The following is a 19,381-nucleotide window of genomic DNA, read 5'->3' on the forward strand; positions in this document are numbered from 1 at the left end:
AAGCTTAGTGATCATTTCCACGCTGAAATCCCTGAAGGGTTTAACAACTTAGGTAGCCTTTTGTCACTCTACCACCCGTGCATTAAAATCTCGAACTCTTTACAGACACTGCACGATTTCCCTTCATCTCCTGTTTATGTATTCAAAAGAATAAGCAACATTTTTGGTACAAAGCAGTAGTTCCATCAAGAGTGCCAATATTTCAATTAAACCACATTTTCCTAGCCCTGCAAACGACTTTTCAACTATGGGATTTCAACAACAAATGTCAGAAATGTACTTAAAAACCATTTGTGCCAAGTTCTGAAGCTCCTAAAAAAATGGAGAGTTGTATCCTTTTTTCATTTTCTGTAATACATGAATTTATTTTTAGGCTTTTGAGGGAAGCCTTATTTAAAATAAATTACAGAGGATCTCCCATGCAGAATCTATAAGGATCTATAGAGCGGGTACAATGGAAATTGTATAATTGTATACATACTGTTGATCTTCATGCACATTTATCCTGCAGCATAATGTTAAAATAAGTGATAACTGAAGAGATTTGGAAAAAAATTATAAAATCAGAGCTATAAAAATAAAGAGTTTCAATACGTCAATGACTTTCTAACAATGCCTAGTAATAAAATAAAGGAAATTTCAAACAGTTAAACTTTAAGATATTTTCAGTTCTTACATTTAGTAAGTAAAAATATAAAATGCTTTCTGTTTAATATACTTTGATTAAACAATTTTACAATTTGTAAATAAATACAATATGGGCAGCCTTACTATTTCATCCAAAATACTACTACTTTATTAATAAGAGGCCTCATGATTACACAATTCACAATTGCTAAAAATTATGACACCCAGTTAGATCATAAATACAAAACCTAAAAATAAAAGGCAAACAAAAGAAGGAGAAACAAATCTTACCCGTTCTTGAAATATAAAACATGTGCTCTTTGAAGCCCTGTTTCCAAGAAAAAACCAAGTTCTTGTTCATGTGCAGTGGGCCCTGGCTTAGGGCTTCTGTTCTGTAAATTGGCATTAATCACCTAAGAAAACAGACGAAAAAGGAAAAAAAAAAAAACTATTTAGAGAAAAAAAAAAAAGTGTTGCAGACTTCTACACAGAAGCTAATACTTACTGTTGGAGAAGCCTCTTTCATTTGGAGGCGATGGCTAATAGAATATTTCTATACTTACCTCCACTCCCACCTAAATAGAAATCTTTTTGCTCTTGGCTATATCCTTTTAAAGGTAACTTTTTCACCAAGCAGAAATGCAGCTAAAAAATCATGATACTTCTACTGAAACTTTTGGGATACAAAAGAGAAGCGTAAGAAAAAGCACATTCAGTAGCAGGAGGTGATGGTATTCAAAATCTTGAACTCTATTAGGTTAGGAAAGCCTGCTGCAGAAAGCAATAAGAAAATTAAAAAAAACTATCTCCAGAGTGATTTTCAAAAGCCAGTTTAGAAATAGCAGATTTATATTACATCAGCATTAAAAATTCTCTCTCAAAATGGAGAGCTATTAGCTTTCATTTGCCTTCATGTTCACCACACATAGTCTACCAGCCACTAAAAGGCAATAACAGAACAAACAAACAAACTCAAACCAAAAAAATCCTCAGAAAATAAAAAACGTGCATGTATTTAAAGACCAGTGTAAATTACTTTTAATCCCCCATCACATTAAAGTTTCCTTTGCCTTTCCTTCCACTTGTGTGACCCCAAACTGTATCAAATAACCCTGTCAAAGATAACTGTCAAGTGACCGGCCTGAGGCTTCTCAGCAATACTTCTCAGAGCGTCAGATGGACGCTGCCAGCTTCCTCCATGCTAAGAGTGTTCACAAGCCAGAGTAGAGCCCCAAGCGTATTGTGATTTGTCCAGACACATCTCAAAGTCTAAATAAAATGCAGTAGTGTGTAATTCCTACAAACAAAGTGTACTTCTTTATTTTTTTTTTAAAGTATTTATAACACGTGAAAGGTTTCTGCTAGGTGGTAAGAAATAGAAGACAAGGAGGTTATTGGTGCAAATTAAGAGGAGGAAATAAGAGTGCCTATGTATCTTTTTAAATTGAGAAAAAGCCTGAGGCTTTTAAATAATGAAGTGTTAGGGTCTCTCCAAATGAAGAGTGTAACTTTAATTTTCCCTAATTCATAATCTGTAACTTATAAAACAGGGGGAAAAAGAAAACAGCAATTTGCCTAATAGTTTGCAGAGCTGTTTGTTGGTTATATTTTGACTAACATTAAGAAGCTCAGATACACCAGTTTACCTCAACAAAAAAAAAAAAGAGGTCTCCTACATATCAAGTACCTCAGATTTTCAGCTTTCTACTCATAGGTAGCATGAAAAGTAGAGCAACTCTAGAGTCCAGATTCAGATGTAGACAACTGCCTCCTCAGGGAAAAATATGTAAGTACTTTTAACAGTTTCATAGATACAGTGAGTAATATATTAATGAGATAAAAAGACAAACAGGCCATCAAGTCCAAGAACATTGCCCTGATGAGTTTTATATAACTATTATGATTTATCTCAAGTTTATCTACATTTTAAAATCAGATGTTTATGAGCTATCATATCTGGTGATACTTGCACTGTCCCAGGGTTGTACCTATTAGTTGAAGTAAACACACTTCCTGTTACTGTTCCGGACACCCCACTGCTACATCAGTGTCTTGCTGACAGGTACAATGTTACTTCAGAATTTTACCTGCAAGCAGTTTTATAAGGAGGACTTAAAAGCAGTTAAGTTATTGCCTCCGAACAAACATCAACCAGATTAATTTTCCATCTTCATAGTTTCATTTTGAAATTAATTCTTCAAGAATTATCTGAAAAAGCTTGTAAATATATACATACAATGTACATATTACTACATGTGCATTTGAAAGACACCATAATGCAATGCTCATACATGAACTACCATAGAGTAACAAAAGGCCACAGATCAGCATATCTTGAATATACGTAGTAGTTCAGAGGAGCTCTGTCCCTTTTTAGACTACTAGCAGTATTTTCTGAGAGGTCAGAATGAGAGAACAGTCAGGACAGTTATTAAGGCACACTCAGAATTTTAAGTGTACATTGAAGGCCTAAGAAAACAAATACTAGATTTCTTTTAGCTGAGTTACCAAAATGTTGGTAATACATCGATGAAAGATGAGCCATGCAATTCTTCAGTTAAGCAAATCATCCTGGATTACCCTTTCTATCTCCTGAAGGTATAAAAGAGCAATATCCCCAGCCTTCTCGTAGCACGTAACTATCTCCTGTTCACGGTCCACATGGAGGTTGCTAGCTGAAGAAGAAATTGGCAACTTCTCAAGACAGAGACCTGAAAACAACAACAACAACAACAACAACAAAATCAAAGCATTACTACCTGATGTCATATAATACTAGACCTAAAAAACAGTATAGGCGAAGCCATTTTGATCAGGAGAAGAAACAAAGAAAAAGAAATTACTAGAAATTTATGAGGGTATGGTCCTCTGATACAGACACTAACAAATATATAAATAACAGCTACTCTTTAATAATTATAAAACCAGAAGCAGTAATTTTTTTTTAAGAAATTTTGATTTAAAAGACATCATGACAGTCTAGTATAAAAGTGCCTAGCATCTTTCTATATCAGTTTTAAATTACTGAATACATCTTCACTTTCCAGAGTTATCACAGAAACCAAGGCAAGGTAAAGAAAGGCACTCAGGGTAATACTGAACTTTGTACCTGTGCAAGGCAGAAGCACCTATAAAAACAAATGCATTTGCAGAAAAATAAGAGGTTGGGAAATGTAACTTCTGTATGTAAATGTAGTAAATGCTATCTCGCTCTCATCAAAACACAGAAGTATTTTCCTCTCAGCACTTTATTTGACTTATCCAAATACATACTCCAGTGCAGTGAAAGAAATTTTTGCTTGCCTAAAATAGAAACCAAACAACTCTTACTAATCAATGCTATCTCCTCCACAAGCCACTTCTATTACAGTAGTTTTCAAGATAATTATAGAAAATAGCTGGAAAGGACCTCAAGAACACTAACCCATCTATCTACCCAAGGAACCAACCAAGCCCTGATACTTGTCTAACCTGTCCTTAAAAGCTCTCTGACAATGGGGATGCCTCAGATTTCCTATGCAAATTATTACAGAGCTCAACTATTCTCATAATTAGTATTTTTTCCTAATGCCTAGATCTCCCTCCCTGGATTAATTACTCTTCGTCTTCTTCTCCGAGAGATTATTCCTTTCCTTACAAAACATTTTTTCAATGTTTATTGAGAGAGAAAGACACGCTTGCAACAAAGAATGTCAATTCTCACTTGTTTCTCTTTTCATGCTTCCTTAATAGCCCATCATTTTTATCTCGTCTGGACAGCCTCCAACTGGTTACCTCTGTCTTGACTCCCTGTGCCGAAACTGGATACGTGGCTCCAGGTGAGTCTCAATAGCACGGAGCAGAGAAGATGAAAGACTTCCCAGTTTTGATATCAGATACTTAAGAACCAAAAGCATACAAATTAGCAGAACTTCAGTGCCTGCTCTTACATATTAGTAAAACATTCTCTGTTGTTTATGATCTGCAACAGATCACCAGATCATATTCTGCAAGTGAACTGCCTCAGCAGTTACCCCATATTTTATGTATTTGAATAATTATTTTTATTTGAACTGTAGCACTTCCCACATGTTCTTAAGAGATTTATTTCAGGTCTTTCTTCCAGTTTGTCAGCAGTAAATGCTCATCCTAAAATGCCTTCAACTGCTCCCACATTAACACATTAAGACATTAACATAATTCACACTTTAAATGGACATATTCTCATTCCATCACCCTAGGTTTTGAGAATCCATTGCTGGAGAAATGAAAAACAAAACCAAAAATAAAATAGACAGCTATATATTGGGCAGATGCCTGTAGAATACCAGATAGTACAAAATCCCAGTTTGGAAAATAGTTTATCAAAGGACTTATGTCCATCAATACTGTAAGGTGCAGACAGTATGTTTCACTGGAATTACAATAGTTTCCTTACTAAAACAACTTGGGAAGACACAGCCAGGGCATCTGGAGTTTACTTGTTGATAAACTATCCAGTATTTGTGACCTCCAGATCCATTAAAACATTTATTAACTTTCAGTATCTCCCTGCAAAGTATAACTGATCCATATGATAAACCATCAAGACATATTTCTGGTTTCAGAGGATGCCTTAAGTATGTCTCAGTTTGTTGGCCATCTTTATCCTCCAAGTCACCCTTTTACCAGTACAAACAACATATATCCTACAGCTCTATTTGCTAGCGATACATCCAGTTAGACAAAATCCTAACTTCACTACTAATTGCTCTGCTAAAGACAAAGTAAGTTTCTGCAAAGTATATCGAATTTTACACATTCCTACAGTGTAGCAAACACGCAAGTACTCTGTCTCTTAAAAATCTGCCAAATCTGAGTACAACAGACACCTGGATTTTTCTGATGTTCGTTTTCATCTGACACATCCCTAAAACTTAGCTATATTTGAAAATAGTCTAGAGTAGCCCACACTAATCTGCTTTCTTTCAATTTTTCAATCAAATATCATGTATCTGAGAGGTTTTTTTGCTAACCGTAAGTAGTAGGCTTGGACAGACCCTCTGATAAGAGCTAAATAAAAGGTTGATGCTGGATAGAAACGCTGCAATATCCTACACGAACATCTTCGGTCTCAGGCTTAGAGGTGATTATAAAATACAATAAATGAGCTGCAATAAAAATGTCGAATGACTGAAAGCATCAGATAGTTGGTAAGCAGATCATTCCTCCACACCCCTTCTCCCAATGACGTGAAGAGCCAGCGCACCACAGTAATCCTCCACTACATGAAACATATTACTCAACTGGTTATTTGTAGATTTGACTTGGATTTATTATTGCTATTTTTATACTTTATGGTCACAACTGTCATCTTTTTAATCTGAAAAACTCACTATAGGAACATTCACTCACTTTAGCTGAAAATTATCTGTCAGATATGAAAAAACCTCAGTGCTCTGCCAGAAACTTTAAGTAACGCAGAAGTACAAAATTCTGAATGTCCTTTGATTAAGTATAAAATAGTATTTCTTAGGGTAACTTTATTATACATATGATTTGGTGTGGTTTTCTTATTACATTTATTACAACCTGGGAAAGTATGTCTATTATATGCATGCAGGGCTTTGGAAAAGGAAATTCATTGGGAGAACTATCCTGAAATGATCACGTAACAGGATGGTTTGGACACTTTATTTGTTTTGATTAGACAAGGAATAATTACAATTCAATACTGTATTAAAAATGAAAACATATAAACTAGAAGAAAAACTGTTTATAACTTCCTTGAGATATTGGGAAAATAGGTACATATTACTGCTAAAAAATATTATCACATTTGTTGTAAAGGTCATAGCTACTGGTTTAACTTTGTTGTTGTTTTCTTCTGCACCAATTCAATTGGTATTCCAACTTGATTTTGATATTCATAGCTTTTAAAGTTTAAGCCCTTTCAGTCAAAACCACCTGCGAGCAAAAGCTTCCAATAAACTGGGTCAGTTCTATTTTGGGAAGACACTTGTACATATCTACTCCTGATATCAAGCAAGATGACTCCTGAGGGAAAAGAAAGTGAGAAGCAGTGAAAGGAATATGAGTCCGTACTAGTTAAGCTTACATGTTTGCAAAGTAATTCTAAAATTGCTTATCAAAACCATGAACCCGATTTGAAGAAGAAAAGATAACTTGTAAAGGTTTACTGTAAATCTTCACAAGCTTTACAAATTATTCTTATTAAAAAAAAAAAAAAAAAAGAAACCAAACAATAGCTACTCATCCTAGGTGGCATTCTTGTGTCTATGGTCTCAAACCAGTAGACAAGGTTATGCCAAGTAAACTATTTCATTTTTCACAAATACAAGAGCAGACCAGCCCTTCCACCACATATTCTCACACTGACTCCTCAGTAATAAGTAAAAAAAAAATTAACACATTTTAAGTCGCCCCTGTGCAATAGATTTGCTTATTCTTGGACAACAAGCATTTTTTTTATGTTAAGGACAATGCCAGTAATTATTTTTTATTTAAAAACCACTTAGAGCAAAAAAAAAAAGGCACAGCAGATTTTTAAGTTCTGTAAGAAAACTTATTAACACTCCCATGTCAAAAATAACTCGAAGGTAAAATGGGAATTCACAGCTGAGTTCAGATCTTTACCAAGTATTCCCACCACCCAGACCACTACTGAGACCATTAAAAAAATCCAAAAACACGAAGCTGAGAAAAGCCTATCACATTTACTGCATTATATATTAGAGGATTTTCCAAAATGCCAGACAGTACCTTGTCTGTATAAGTGCTACTAAATTTTAGAAAACACAAATAATAACAGATCTCATGTTGTATCTACTGTTTTCAGTAGACAAGCCAAAGGACAGAGATAAAACAGTGAAAAGCTATTTTATACTTAAGTAAATAAACATGCTTTTGCAAGGGAGGAAGAGTCACATCAATAGACAGATTTCTGGGTTTGCTTCCTGTTCTCCTTAAACAGAAACATAAATCCCAAGTGTATTTCAGTATACAGCACTTTCTCCGCCCTATATGATATGCAAAGCAACACTGGTAAATGTTCCAAATGCTGTAAACACAAAAAAACCACTTCCATCTCCTTTTAAAGAAACTTCATATTTAGCTGATATATTTAGAACAAACAATATAGACTATGGCAAACTTTTACTAGTCACTTCAAAAGAGGAACTGAAACAATCTAGAGTTCCTGCTATCAAGGAACACCCACAGTTTATATCTGAACTCAGAAGAAACACACTGCTCATCTCACGGAAGGGAAGGACTTATTTCTAGAAGTCTTTAACCAAAGACTTGCTTAGAGGGGAATTTTTTTTTTTTTTTTTTAGAAAGCAAAGCAGGAATTTTTTTCCTCTTCAATTCCCTACTGGTATTCGTAAAGTAACTATTATAAAGGAAAGGATGAAATCTAAGAATAGGGAGTAGGAAAACATATTTATTATAAATAACATCTCACGGTTACTGCAGATACACTCAGTAGGAACTTTCTTTAGACAATCTAAGGAAACACAAACAGTTTATCTGATTTTTCAAGTACCTCACTCAACCCTGCCCTGGTCCATCCCCCACCCCCCACAAGCCAAGACACAGAGAAAAAAAGTCTCAAGCCAACTGTCAGGATGCTGGTTTCATTGCTAATTAACTTTCCAGAAAATGCATCAGAAAGAAGGTCAACATCCCCTTCTTTCAGCGTATTGGATTTTAAGGGAAGCTGCTCTGGCTAGCCACTCTTTTAAACACGGACTACTTACAGAGAATTAAATCCAGTCTAGATGAAACCCAGAGCAACATAAACACAACTTTCCAGAGCTGAAGACAGCATTTTATCACATATGCTCAGACTGCAGTGGCATTTCATGAGTACGGCTTTACTAATATCAGTTATGTTAGTGTTTCTAAGTGTCTTCAAGTCTTTCGAAGTTAAAAAGAAAAAGAAGGAAAAAAAAAACAAACAGGAACACTCATCTCTTTTCTGAAGTGAGATGCTTATTAATCCAAGCAGACAATAAAACAGTAACAATATTTGGGGATTTCTTGTAATATAATCTGAGATAACTGATGTTAAATGACTGGTCCCACTTTTCCTGTAAATATAGCAACAGTTAAATATTTGCAGTTTCTTAAAAGCACAAATAATATTTTTCAACAGAAAAGATCAGTATTTTCACAGATGCATTTGTTTGTTACAGAACATGTGCCAACCAATCCCTGCCTTACAGTACAGCCCTTTGACAGACAAGCAACTTCTGGAAAGGCCAAAAAATTTCAAAATCTAGATAAAATCTAGGAAAATAACTGATAATTTTTGTAGACCTTGGAGTGTAGGAACCTCTGATGAACCTTCACCAAAGCAGAAGAGCCACACAGCAGTATATGGAATGATCATCAAGGAAGTTGTTTGCTCAGAAGAGATGGTTCAGCTACGGAATTTGTACTGAATTATTTTGCCGTATATTGTCAGGATTGCTTCTACAGGAACGTCTGAGGAAAAAAGACCAGGCTCCACCGTGACAACTGTTCTCCCCATAACATGAGAAAAAAGGCCAGGATCACTGATTTTGGCCCAACATTTTCTCCCACTCCTCACTCTGCCAAGGGCAAGAATCTTAAGATATTCTAAAAATTTTCAAGAGACTAAGAATAAGAAAAACACACCACAAAACTGTGCAAGTCCTAAAGAAGCCTATTTTAATAAGAAGCAAATGATTTTCAGTCAGTGTTTGGATTTCAAACACCGGAGCTCAAAGCAGCACTGAGGAAAGCAGGATGAACCCCTGGGCTCTCCCCCAGCCCCTGCTCCAGCAGTGCAGAAGTCATAAAAATAGACTGGGGAAAGAGAAGCTTTAACAGGTAAACTTGGAAGTACCAGTGGCACAGGCTTCCTAGGGCTGCAGACTACTTGCTGACAGGCTGCAACATTTGCACAGCCATGGAGGAGGAAGGGGGAACTTCAGGAAGCTGACTTCCTGACCCATTGCCTAATGAGGCCAGAGATCCCCAGCATAATTACTAAAACAGCTTTCATTTAGCATTCTTCCACGGAGAGCTGCTTGGTGTCTGCTGACACAGGCTAGCAGTGCACAAGATCTCATTACAATCGTATATGATTAAAGTTAAGTGCAGCATCTTCTGCTAACTGCAACATAGCAATTCACATGCACCTGATACTTCCACTGAACCTAATGCATATTTCCATGTTTCTGTAAATAGAACTAATTAATCGCCAAGCATTTAGCTTGGTAAATGCAACATTAAATGTGAATATGGGTCAGCAGCAGTAAAGACAGTCTCACCTTACTCAACATACATCATCTAAATATAAACGTGGTTATTTGAACAGGTAATATGAGACATAGAACGGCCTGCAGCAATAAGGCTACAATCTGTAATGTTACAGTCTAACTTACATACGACATCCCTCACATACTTAACAAGAAGTTGTTACACTAATACCACACAGCCATCTTGACAGATACCTCCAGTAGTCTACTAATCTATCACACTATAGTAAATATAAACACCATTTCTTTACTAAAATCAAGTTTACAAGGTTGTAGATTTTAAGAAATGTCAGCTCTGTAAATTGCTATGCTCCTCTATAAGCATTTATAGAAATATTGAATGATTTCTAGTGCCAGGTATTATAAATTCATTTTTCAATCATGTCTATTGACTTAAATAGCAGTATCAGAATCATGTTACCTAAGATTTTGATAAGCTTATTTCCCAGTTAAATATATACTTGTTATTTCAGTTACTGACAAGTTGCACCTCCCCAAATTAACACCTCAATATCCCACTGTGCACGCATCTCATCTCTGCTTCCACAAGCAAACAAAAATTGCTTAGAAACATAGGAGATATTGCCATGCACAGTATTTGAATAATGCCTATGTGTGATTTCCAGCATATTACCTCATTTATATACTGCTGAAAACTTGCAGAAACTTAATTGTCCTGTTCCCAGAGGCCATATGCCTAGGAGAATATTAGCTTCAGCCATTATTAAAACAGATTCTAAATATATGCTTTTGTATGGTAGCAGCACATATAGAATTTTTTCTGGATGGTTTTGTAAGGGAAGGGAGTAGAAAAAGTTGGAACTACCTACACAAGCCTAGCTTGAAAAAGTCATACATACACAGTCTTTACTTCTTTGCGGATTCATAACTTGTCTTATTTCAGTTCTTCATAAGTCAAGATTTTCTTGCATCTCAGAATTGAGCATTGCTAATTAAACTGATCTAGTAAAGAAAGTAAACAAATGGATACTAAAGAAACAAAATAAACCTCTTATAGCAAGGGAACCTGCTGTACTTACCAGAAGGTAATCAGTCATTCCTAAGCAGATACTTAAATACCAAATATGTAATACAGCCAGAAATGTGCTAAACCCCTCTACATTTTACTTTGAACCAAGGCTTGCCACCACAATCTCAAGAATGCTCTTCACTACTCCCCCCTCGCCCAGCCTCATTTCTCAGCTTTCTTCTTGCTGCATAAGGCAGCTCTAATAACAGATACTGATGGTTAAGCTACATCTGTGGCAGAAGGAGAAAAAAAAAATAAAATCTGCCTTTTTCTGTATTGCTTCTTGAAACTTCGTATTAAAGGTATGACCCACTCCTGTGACCTACTATCTTAAATGCTACTGTAGAAGAAGGAAAAGCAATGGCTTCAGAGAGCCAGTTCCAGCACCCCTCACACACCAGCTTTCAGGCCAACACTTTGCCACCACGGAGTCATCAAACCTCCCCACCTCCTCAACAACATCCTTCTTTTATGCCCATTTTTCTTTCCCTCATCACACCCCCTTGAAATGAGCACCTCCAACCACACACATTTCATTCGAGAAACCTGTTTTATAAGATTATTTTCCTCCACTTTTGTGACAAATGTAATTACAGCAGAACAGATCCAAGTAAGACTTCTCAATTTTTACAAACACTAAGTGGCCCATTGAAATGAAAAGATGGAGCTTTCAAACCCATGTTTTATACAACACTTTAAAAATTACCCTACTCAATTTCAATTAAGTCATTGAATCTAAGAAAGTTGTTTTTTTATCAAAACTATGATTGTATTAATACTCCAGGTACCTCGCACAACACCTTCTACATACACATATAGAGTCATTACTCAGAAGCACACCTTCAAAATCAGCTCTTTCCTTAGAGAAAACAGTAGATATAATGCAGAACTGGATTCTAAGGGCAAACACAGAGTAACAGAATGTTAGGGATTGGAAGGGACCTCAAAAAATCATCCAGTCCAATCCCCCTGTCGGAGCAGGAACACCTAGATGAGGTTACATGGGAATGTGTCCAGGTGGGTTTTGAATGTCTCCAGAGTAGGAGACTCCACCACCCCCCTGGGCAGCCTGTTCCAGTGTGCTGTCACCCTCACTGAGAAGAAGTTTCTTCTCAAATTTAAATGGACCTCCTGTGTTCCAGTCTGTACCCATTGCCACTTGTCTTTATCATTGCTTGTCACTGAGAAGAGCCTGGCTCCATCCTCATGACACTCACCCTTTACATATTTATAAACATAAATGAGGTCACCCCTGAGTCTCCTCTTCTCCAAGCTAGAGAGCCCCAGCTCCCTCAGCCTTTCCTCACATGGGAGATGCTCCACTCCCTTAATCACCTCTGTTGCCCTGTGCTGGACTCCATCAAGCAGTTCCCTGTCCTTCTTGAACTGAGGGGCCCAGAACTAGACACAATATTCCAGATGTGGTCTCAGCAGGGCAGAGTAGAGGGGAGAGCACACATGATTTTACGGGCAAACACAAAAAATCAGAGTACAGGCAAAAAAGTATGCCTGTCCATAAAGTTTACAACAGAAAAGAAGACTGTCCTCCACTACACTTCAGTTTTTAACATTTTAGGAAATGGTGAAAAAAGGCAGGAACAGGAGAATATCCAAACTACACTACATTGAGTGTACTGCGTGGTAGTCACCCCCTTGCAGCTTTGGAAGAGGAACATCTAAACAGTGCTGAGTCCTGACCTACGCTGATCAAGTCTCTGAGGCTTTGCCAAATGCAAACTCACACAGCTCGTCTACTATCTGCTGGTTTAACGGACACAGCAGCAGATAACTTCCCATCACACTACTTTTGCATCACCTTCTGGTCAAGATTAAGCATAAAACATCACTACTAGCAGCAGCTGTTGTTACCAGAAGGTGGGGGGATGGAGGGAAACCACCATAAACAGCTTGTCTGGTTCCTTGAATTTTTTTTGCTCACCATTATGAACAACTGGCCATGAGCTTTTCAGTCTGATGAAACAGAGCAGTTCCTTTATCCCCACACTAACGTTTTGCCTAGGAGGAGCGACAGACAGGAACCACTTTCCAGCACTGCTGGGGCCTCCCCGCACAGGACAGGCTGGCAAAGAGCCACGTGGAGAGGAAACTGAGATTTCAAAGGTAATTTCATAGGGGTTTTCTCAGAATTTTGTTGACATTTTAGAATGTTGCATTTTGACATAGCTATTGAAAAGCCTTCTTGGAAAGATGCAAAGCAGCATTTCACCAACTAGACATTTCCAAGAAAAAAATAACAATCTTCCTCACTGGATTTCAGAGCCTTTGAATTCTTTGATTGACTTATTATTCCACATTATGCCTCTCAATGACATTCTTCTAAATATGCTGTCCTCAATTAAAGCTATAAGCAACACAGAGACTTAAAGCATTCTTCTAAAGATATCACAGAATCACAGAATTGGCTAGGTTGGAAAAGACCTCAGAGATCATCAAGTCCGACCCTTGGTCCAACTTCAGCCCATTTACTAGATCATGGCACTAAGAGCCATGTCCAATCTCAGTTTATAAACCTCCAGGGACGGTGAGTCCACCACCTCCCTGGGCAGGCCATTCCAATGCCTGATCACTCTCTCCGTAAAGAACTTCTTCCTAATATCCAGCCTAAACTTCCCCTGGCAGAGTTTAAGCCCATGTCCCCTTGTCCTATTGCTAACTGCCTGGGAGAAGAGACCAGTTCCCACCTGGCTATAACTTCCGCATTACTTCATTTACGTAATTAAAAATTTGAGGATCCCCTTTATGAGTGCACTGCAGGCAGCAGATGGCTTTAGTTCTTTAGTTTAATGACAGAAATATTCCAAGTTGAAGACCACAGGGGTGCAAAGACACTAAATTTCACGTTCTGGACTACTGTAATGAAGACTACTAATTTAGTGAACATTTTGTAGTGAGATTTACAGCCAGCCAACTCAATGGATAATGCATTCAGAAAGTCACTCTGGACAGTATGAAGAAGCAGTAAGAATTTTCTTCTTTTGATTTTTGTCACATCTTACTTTCTACCAATATAAATACATACATATGCATGTTTATTTATGTGCACAACACACACATATATATATATATACACACACACTCTCCACAGCTGAGCAAGAACTTACGGATCTGACTTCTCCTATCATGTTCAGATTCCATTGCCTCTCCCCACAATTGTCACTACTGTTGTTCCTCTTCCCCTTCTTTCCAGCCATCAGTAGACAAAACCCCAGCAAAATTTAGCTTGAACCTGACCTTGGACCCATTTTTGCACCTCGTTGCATCCATATACACATGCTGAATCCTCCTTTGGTGTGCAGAACAGAAAGAAATACTTTGTATGTTCCACAAGCAAGAGTAAGATGGGACACGTGGAAAGCAGGTCACTCCCAAGGGCTTGCCGTGAGCTGTTAACTGTCTAAGGTTACAGCACAACATGCTCGTTTAAGTACCCTGCAACAACTGTAGAAGAAACAACATGTCAAATCAAGCATCCCACTCAATCTGTCACCTCTGTGGTTATAGAATGAAGCCTCAGAGTGAGAAGGTAAGAACTTGGAGGTGGTCCTACATGAAATAAGGAAAAAAAATTCAAGACAATTAAAAATTACCATTAGTTATCTTCCCTATGCCTTTGTCACAGCTCACTATGTGAGTATCAGACCACTGCACAAAAGGATACAGGACTACAAATCCACTGGAACTGGATTTGCTCCAAAGTGGATTGAAATGGGAAAACTAAACCAGGTATCTTGAATTGCCTTTGTGCAGGTGCAGCCGGGCTGACGGTCACATGCAAGCAACACAGACCCTCTTTGCTTGATAACACGATACTACAGTCCTGACTGCCGAAGAGATAAAATCTAAATACTCAGAAGAGTTTTATCTTTATATAAACAGGTTATCCTTGAACTTGCAAGCAGAAATACAAATCCTACTGAAGCACAAAACCCCTGTAAGGATAACTTGTATTTAGTTCGGTAATACCTACAAGCCTCAATCACCCCTGAAGAGACTCTGAATTCACACTGAAAGGCTTCATAGTCTGGTCTTGTAAGGAGAAAGAAGAAATTCCAGGGGGATGGGGAAGAGGAAGAAAACTAACTGTACAATATTGGGTACAGACATATGCTATTAATATCTAGCTGTCAATTACTCTAAACTTACCTAGACTTTCAACACTAAATTCAAGACTGCTCTGCAACTTCTACCTCATTCTAGAACACACAGAAGACAAAACTGCTGCAACCTGCTACCATGGGAAGAAAGGATATTAAATGTTATTAATCTTCCATTCAAACTGGAAACATAGTAGCAAAAACCCATAATTCTGAACATCAACAGAACAACAAAAAAAAAAATCATCAGTTTTCTCAGTTTGCTCAGGTAAGCTGGTAGCCAGCCACCAAGTCGAAGAGATCAAACTAACGAAGTTTAATCAAGATTATATCAGGCTTGATATGACAAATTTCAATGTTTAAGTATAAAACTTGAAATCAGAAGTAAAAAACACCCACCATGCCTAGGTAAAAGACATGCTGGTTTTCTTGTCTCTCTCGTTTTTGGTTTGGTTTGGGATTTTGGGGGTGTTTGGGGTTTTTTTTTTTTGTTGGTTTGTTTTTTTCCAAATAAGCTGAACGTACAATAGTATTTTACTCTTTCTTAATATATATTTTTTTACATTAAGTAAAATTAATAACACTAATCTTTTCTACAAAAAAAAAGTGATGCCTTTGTTTTATTTGACCTTATGAGGATATATAGCGGTCGAAACATAGAGCCAAAAGAGTTGAGCTCTGGGAAAAGATTCAATTAAATTAGTGGGATTCCTTCGAGATACAAGCAAATTTAGGTACTTAAAGATGACCAAGTCCAAGATTGCATTTTCATGGAAAGAACATGACAAATTCAACAGACATCCACACAGATTTAAAAAACAAATCAAAACCCACAATCAAAAACCATAAAGCTGAGTGGAAGTCTATCTGTACCAGACATCACTAAAAAGCCGACACAGATGGTGCATGAAAGAACCAGGCAGATTTACATCACATATAAGAACTGGCCGTGTCCTCCCTTCCCACTTTGACCGAAATATTACCCAGATTCAGGAAGCATCCTTTTGTCTCTGCTACCAGTTAGTTCTCTTATTTCCTTGACATCTCTATGGATAATTGATTCACGCTTGTCTTACATTTACTAGAGGACTGTGTTGGAGAAAACACTCTCTTCCAAGACTAATGTTGGAAACAATCCTTGACCAGTTGTCAGTGAATACTATTGAAGTCTCTCATAAATTATGTTTACTGACTTTGACACTCCTCTTGCAAAACCAGAAAGCATATATGTAGACCAAACCCAGGCTTAAACAGAGCAGACCAAAGCAAACATTTAAACACAGTAAATTCCAATAAACCTACGGCACACAAACTGCCACTTTCCTCAACACACTGACCCAGCTTACAGCCTATTAATGAGTTTTCTAAACTGAAGTGGCACTGCCACCTTAAGACACAAGGCCAACATTACAATGACTAGACTAGTAAAAAAAAAAATTAACTATTAATTTGACTTTCAAATATTTAAAAAATATATATATATTCAGGTAAGAATATAAAAATAAAATTGCACAAGAAATGCACTGCTTGAAGTTATTTTATCATGTTATTACTATTTTTAAGTAGCAATTAAGTTTATCAATTTTGCTTAAGTTGAGCATTTTAACATTCAGCAAAAGGTATCACGATGAATCAAGTTTCTCCAATTCTGTCCACAGCAACTGCAAAACTGCACTACCTATGTAACGCTTAACTTTCAGCAATACTGCTAATAGTGACATTTACATATCAAAGGACTTCTAAATACATATAAAAAAAATGGTTTGGGTGGCAGCACAGTTAGCATGTTAATTGGGGTAAAATCTTGTCAACCTAGCACAAACTCTGAATAATTTAAAGGAGCCAAGGAATCCTCTTGTTCATCTACAAATAAGGTACTCCACCACTTTGTTGATGATAAGCACACCAAAAATTTCTTTAGCTTCCGACAAGATGCAAATTAATGTTTTAAAAACTATTTCCACATTATTATAGTGGAAAGAGCAACCTTACCTTTAGTAGAATAGGCTTCAGCAATCATCCGTAGCCTGTATGGTGGCACTGCAGATAGTTGCAAGTCATCAACTCCAACTCTGGCATATGTGTTCAGAGCTTCTTTGTAATCACCTTCCACATAGTTTAACTTGGCCATAATTAGGTTAGCTTCTTGTAAGAATTCTGGCTAGAAGTGAGAGGAATAAGAAAGGCTTATTTGGGGTTTGTTTTCTAATTCTTTGTGATAATTATTTGGTCTGTTTTCTCTATATACGCACTGTAGAAACCCTCAGGATGTTTTTCCTAACGTAGCAACAAACCAACAAAATTGTGTCTTCATGTAATAATTGGGAAGCTTGCAGTAGGTGGTGAATCCACAAAAATCTCACCCCTCCAAGCCACTGAAAAACATTACCAGCCATTTGGTATATTTACATATTTATTTACACATGTACCAGAAATACCTCTCAGCCAGGATCCAGCTTTGCCAGGTGACAATACTATTTAAAGGCAGCTGATCATTACAACCCCTACAATGATTTTTTTTTCTAACAGCACAAGCACAGTCGAAAATAACATAGCATCAAAACATAACGATATATGTTCCACAGTCTATATATTTAATGTGCACAGTTTCAAAGTATTAGGGCAGAAGGAACGTCTTGAAAAAAGGATTCGTGGAAAAATGAAGAAAGAAAGAGAAAAATTAATACTCCCACAAGTCACGGAAAACAAAACATTACAGATGACCATGAAGCAAGGTCCTTTTGATCTCAGAAAAGATGGATATTGAGGATAGAAGAGATAAGCTGATGTAATAGCTACAATTAATAGTTAAGCAAAGAAGAGCCAGAATGGTTAATCTCAAAACATTATGACAGAAAATCATTCTCACATATTAACCTCACTTTCTGCCCCCATGAACATAACTTAAGCAACCTTTCCTGCATACTTACAAGACTATTACAGAAATTTGTGAACTATTTTGCATTTTTTCCTAACATTTCTATTTAATGCACTACAAAGAAAAATATAGTTATATATTCCAAGAAAAACATCCACGAAACAGGCTGTAAGTACTTCACTTAAGCATGCCAGAAGTCAATAACAGTTTTCTTAGTCTTCTAAGGAGAGAAGATTTAAGAGAATTATCTGAAGAAAAATCCATGAAAAAACAACAAGCCAAGAAACAGAATAGTGTTGATGACGTTCTGGGAACAGCGATGACAACAGAACACCGGACAAGCATTTTCTACGTTTTTCTCCAAGATCAGCAGAGGCCTCCTGTCAATTTCAGCTTTTGTAATTCTTGCTCAGACTGACTTACATACATACTTACATACCTTTAGGTTTCCCCTATCAAGTGCTGCTGTAAGGTGTTTCCTGACCTCAGTCAGCTTTGGCCGGGGGCCCCGTGGACTACTGTTCTGTTTAAGAGCATTTTCCTTCAAAAATTGTTCTAGTTTGGACTCCCCAAGAAGAAGTTCTGCCATGTCATCTGTAAATAAAAGCAAACATGTGAAATATTAGACACTTCATTTCACTAACATTTCAGTGGAAGCAGCCTTTGCCTGATTTTTAACTACAAACTAACCAAAACTAACACTGAATCAAGTTTTCAGATTTAACTCATCACATGGTACCTCGTTTTACTTGCCAATTTATCTTTTACCACCTTATTCATTGTAGAATCATGTCTCCTGTGTTCTAAGCTATGATTAATTAGAACATTAACCCGAAGTCAGTACTCTTCCCTTCCCCCTTAAAAAGCAACAGTTGATTCAAAAGCCTTATGTAGTTTTCTAAACATGACATGATACAGGTCTGATAATAACTTTATCAAAAGAATGGTGTGTTTTTCACAAAATGCCTATTGTATGGTCAAATATGAATACTGAGAGACACTGGATTAATTTATGCAATTAGTTTTCAGTTACAAGTCCCCCAGGATGTATTTGATCACCACCTGTATCTCAGCTGTAAGAATGCAGATATCACTCAGCCCTTGTTAAGGCTCCAGCCATCCCAGTTCTTCAGGATTAAAGTCCATTTCTCATCATTGTCCCCTGTCTTAGGAGGCAAATCACCACTTCTCAGACATGAAGGTAGGATGTGATACCAGGCTGCCCAGCAAAGCTGCAGCTAACATATTTGCTGAAACTCAAGAAAGAAATCCTCTACCTTACCCTTATGCAGGACCACTGAACTCATTTTACTGAAACATGCCGAGTAGTTCCATTAGTGAGAAGACAGCTGTAAAAGTCATCACCTCACTATCTGGAACTTGAGAAGACCAGATCACATCTTGCAAACAATGTCTGAATAACCCAAATCTGAACTATCAATAAATAAAATATTTTTTAAAA

The 19,381-nt window shown here is 37.0% G+C and overlaps 1 protein-coding gene across 3 annotated transcripts in view; it reads right to left on the minus strand.

Moving 5' to 3' along the window:
• TTC7B (tetratricopeptide repeat domain 7B) overlaps positions 1–19,381 on the minus strand; it is a 145,473-nt gene that overhangs the window by 107,097 nt on the left and 18,995 nt on the right. For all 3 annotated transcript variants that reach the window (XM_065839842.2, XM_065839840.2, XM_071809553.1), the window contains exons 2-5: positions 18,359–18,513; positions 17,034–17,202; positions 3,208–3,338; positions 919–1,040 (exon numbers count right to left, since the gene is read on the minus strand). In XM_065839842.2, coding sequence (XP_065695914.1) covers positions 919–1,040; positions 3,208–3,338; positions 17,034–17,202; positions 18,359–18,513 — 577 coding nt within the window. The remainder of the gene's footprint in view (positions 1–918; positions 1,041–3,207; positions 3,339–17,033; positions 17,203–18,358; positions 18,514–19,381) is intronic.

Source organism: Patagioenas fasciata, chromosome 5, assembly GCF_037038585.1.
Source record: "Patagioenas fasciata isolate bPatFas1 chromosome 5, bPatFas1.hap1, whole genome shotgun sequence".
Classification (NCBI taxonomy): domain Eukaryota; kingdom Metazoa; phylum Chordata; class Aves; order Columbiformes; family Columbidae; genus Patagioenas; species Patagioenas fasciata.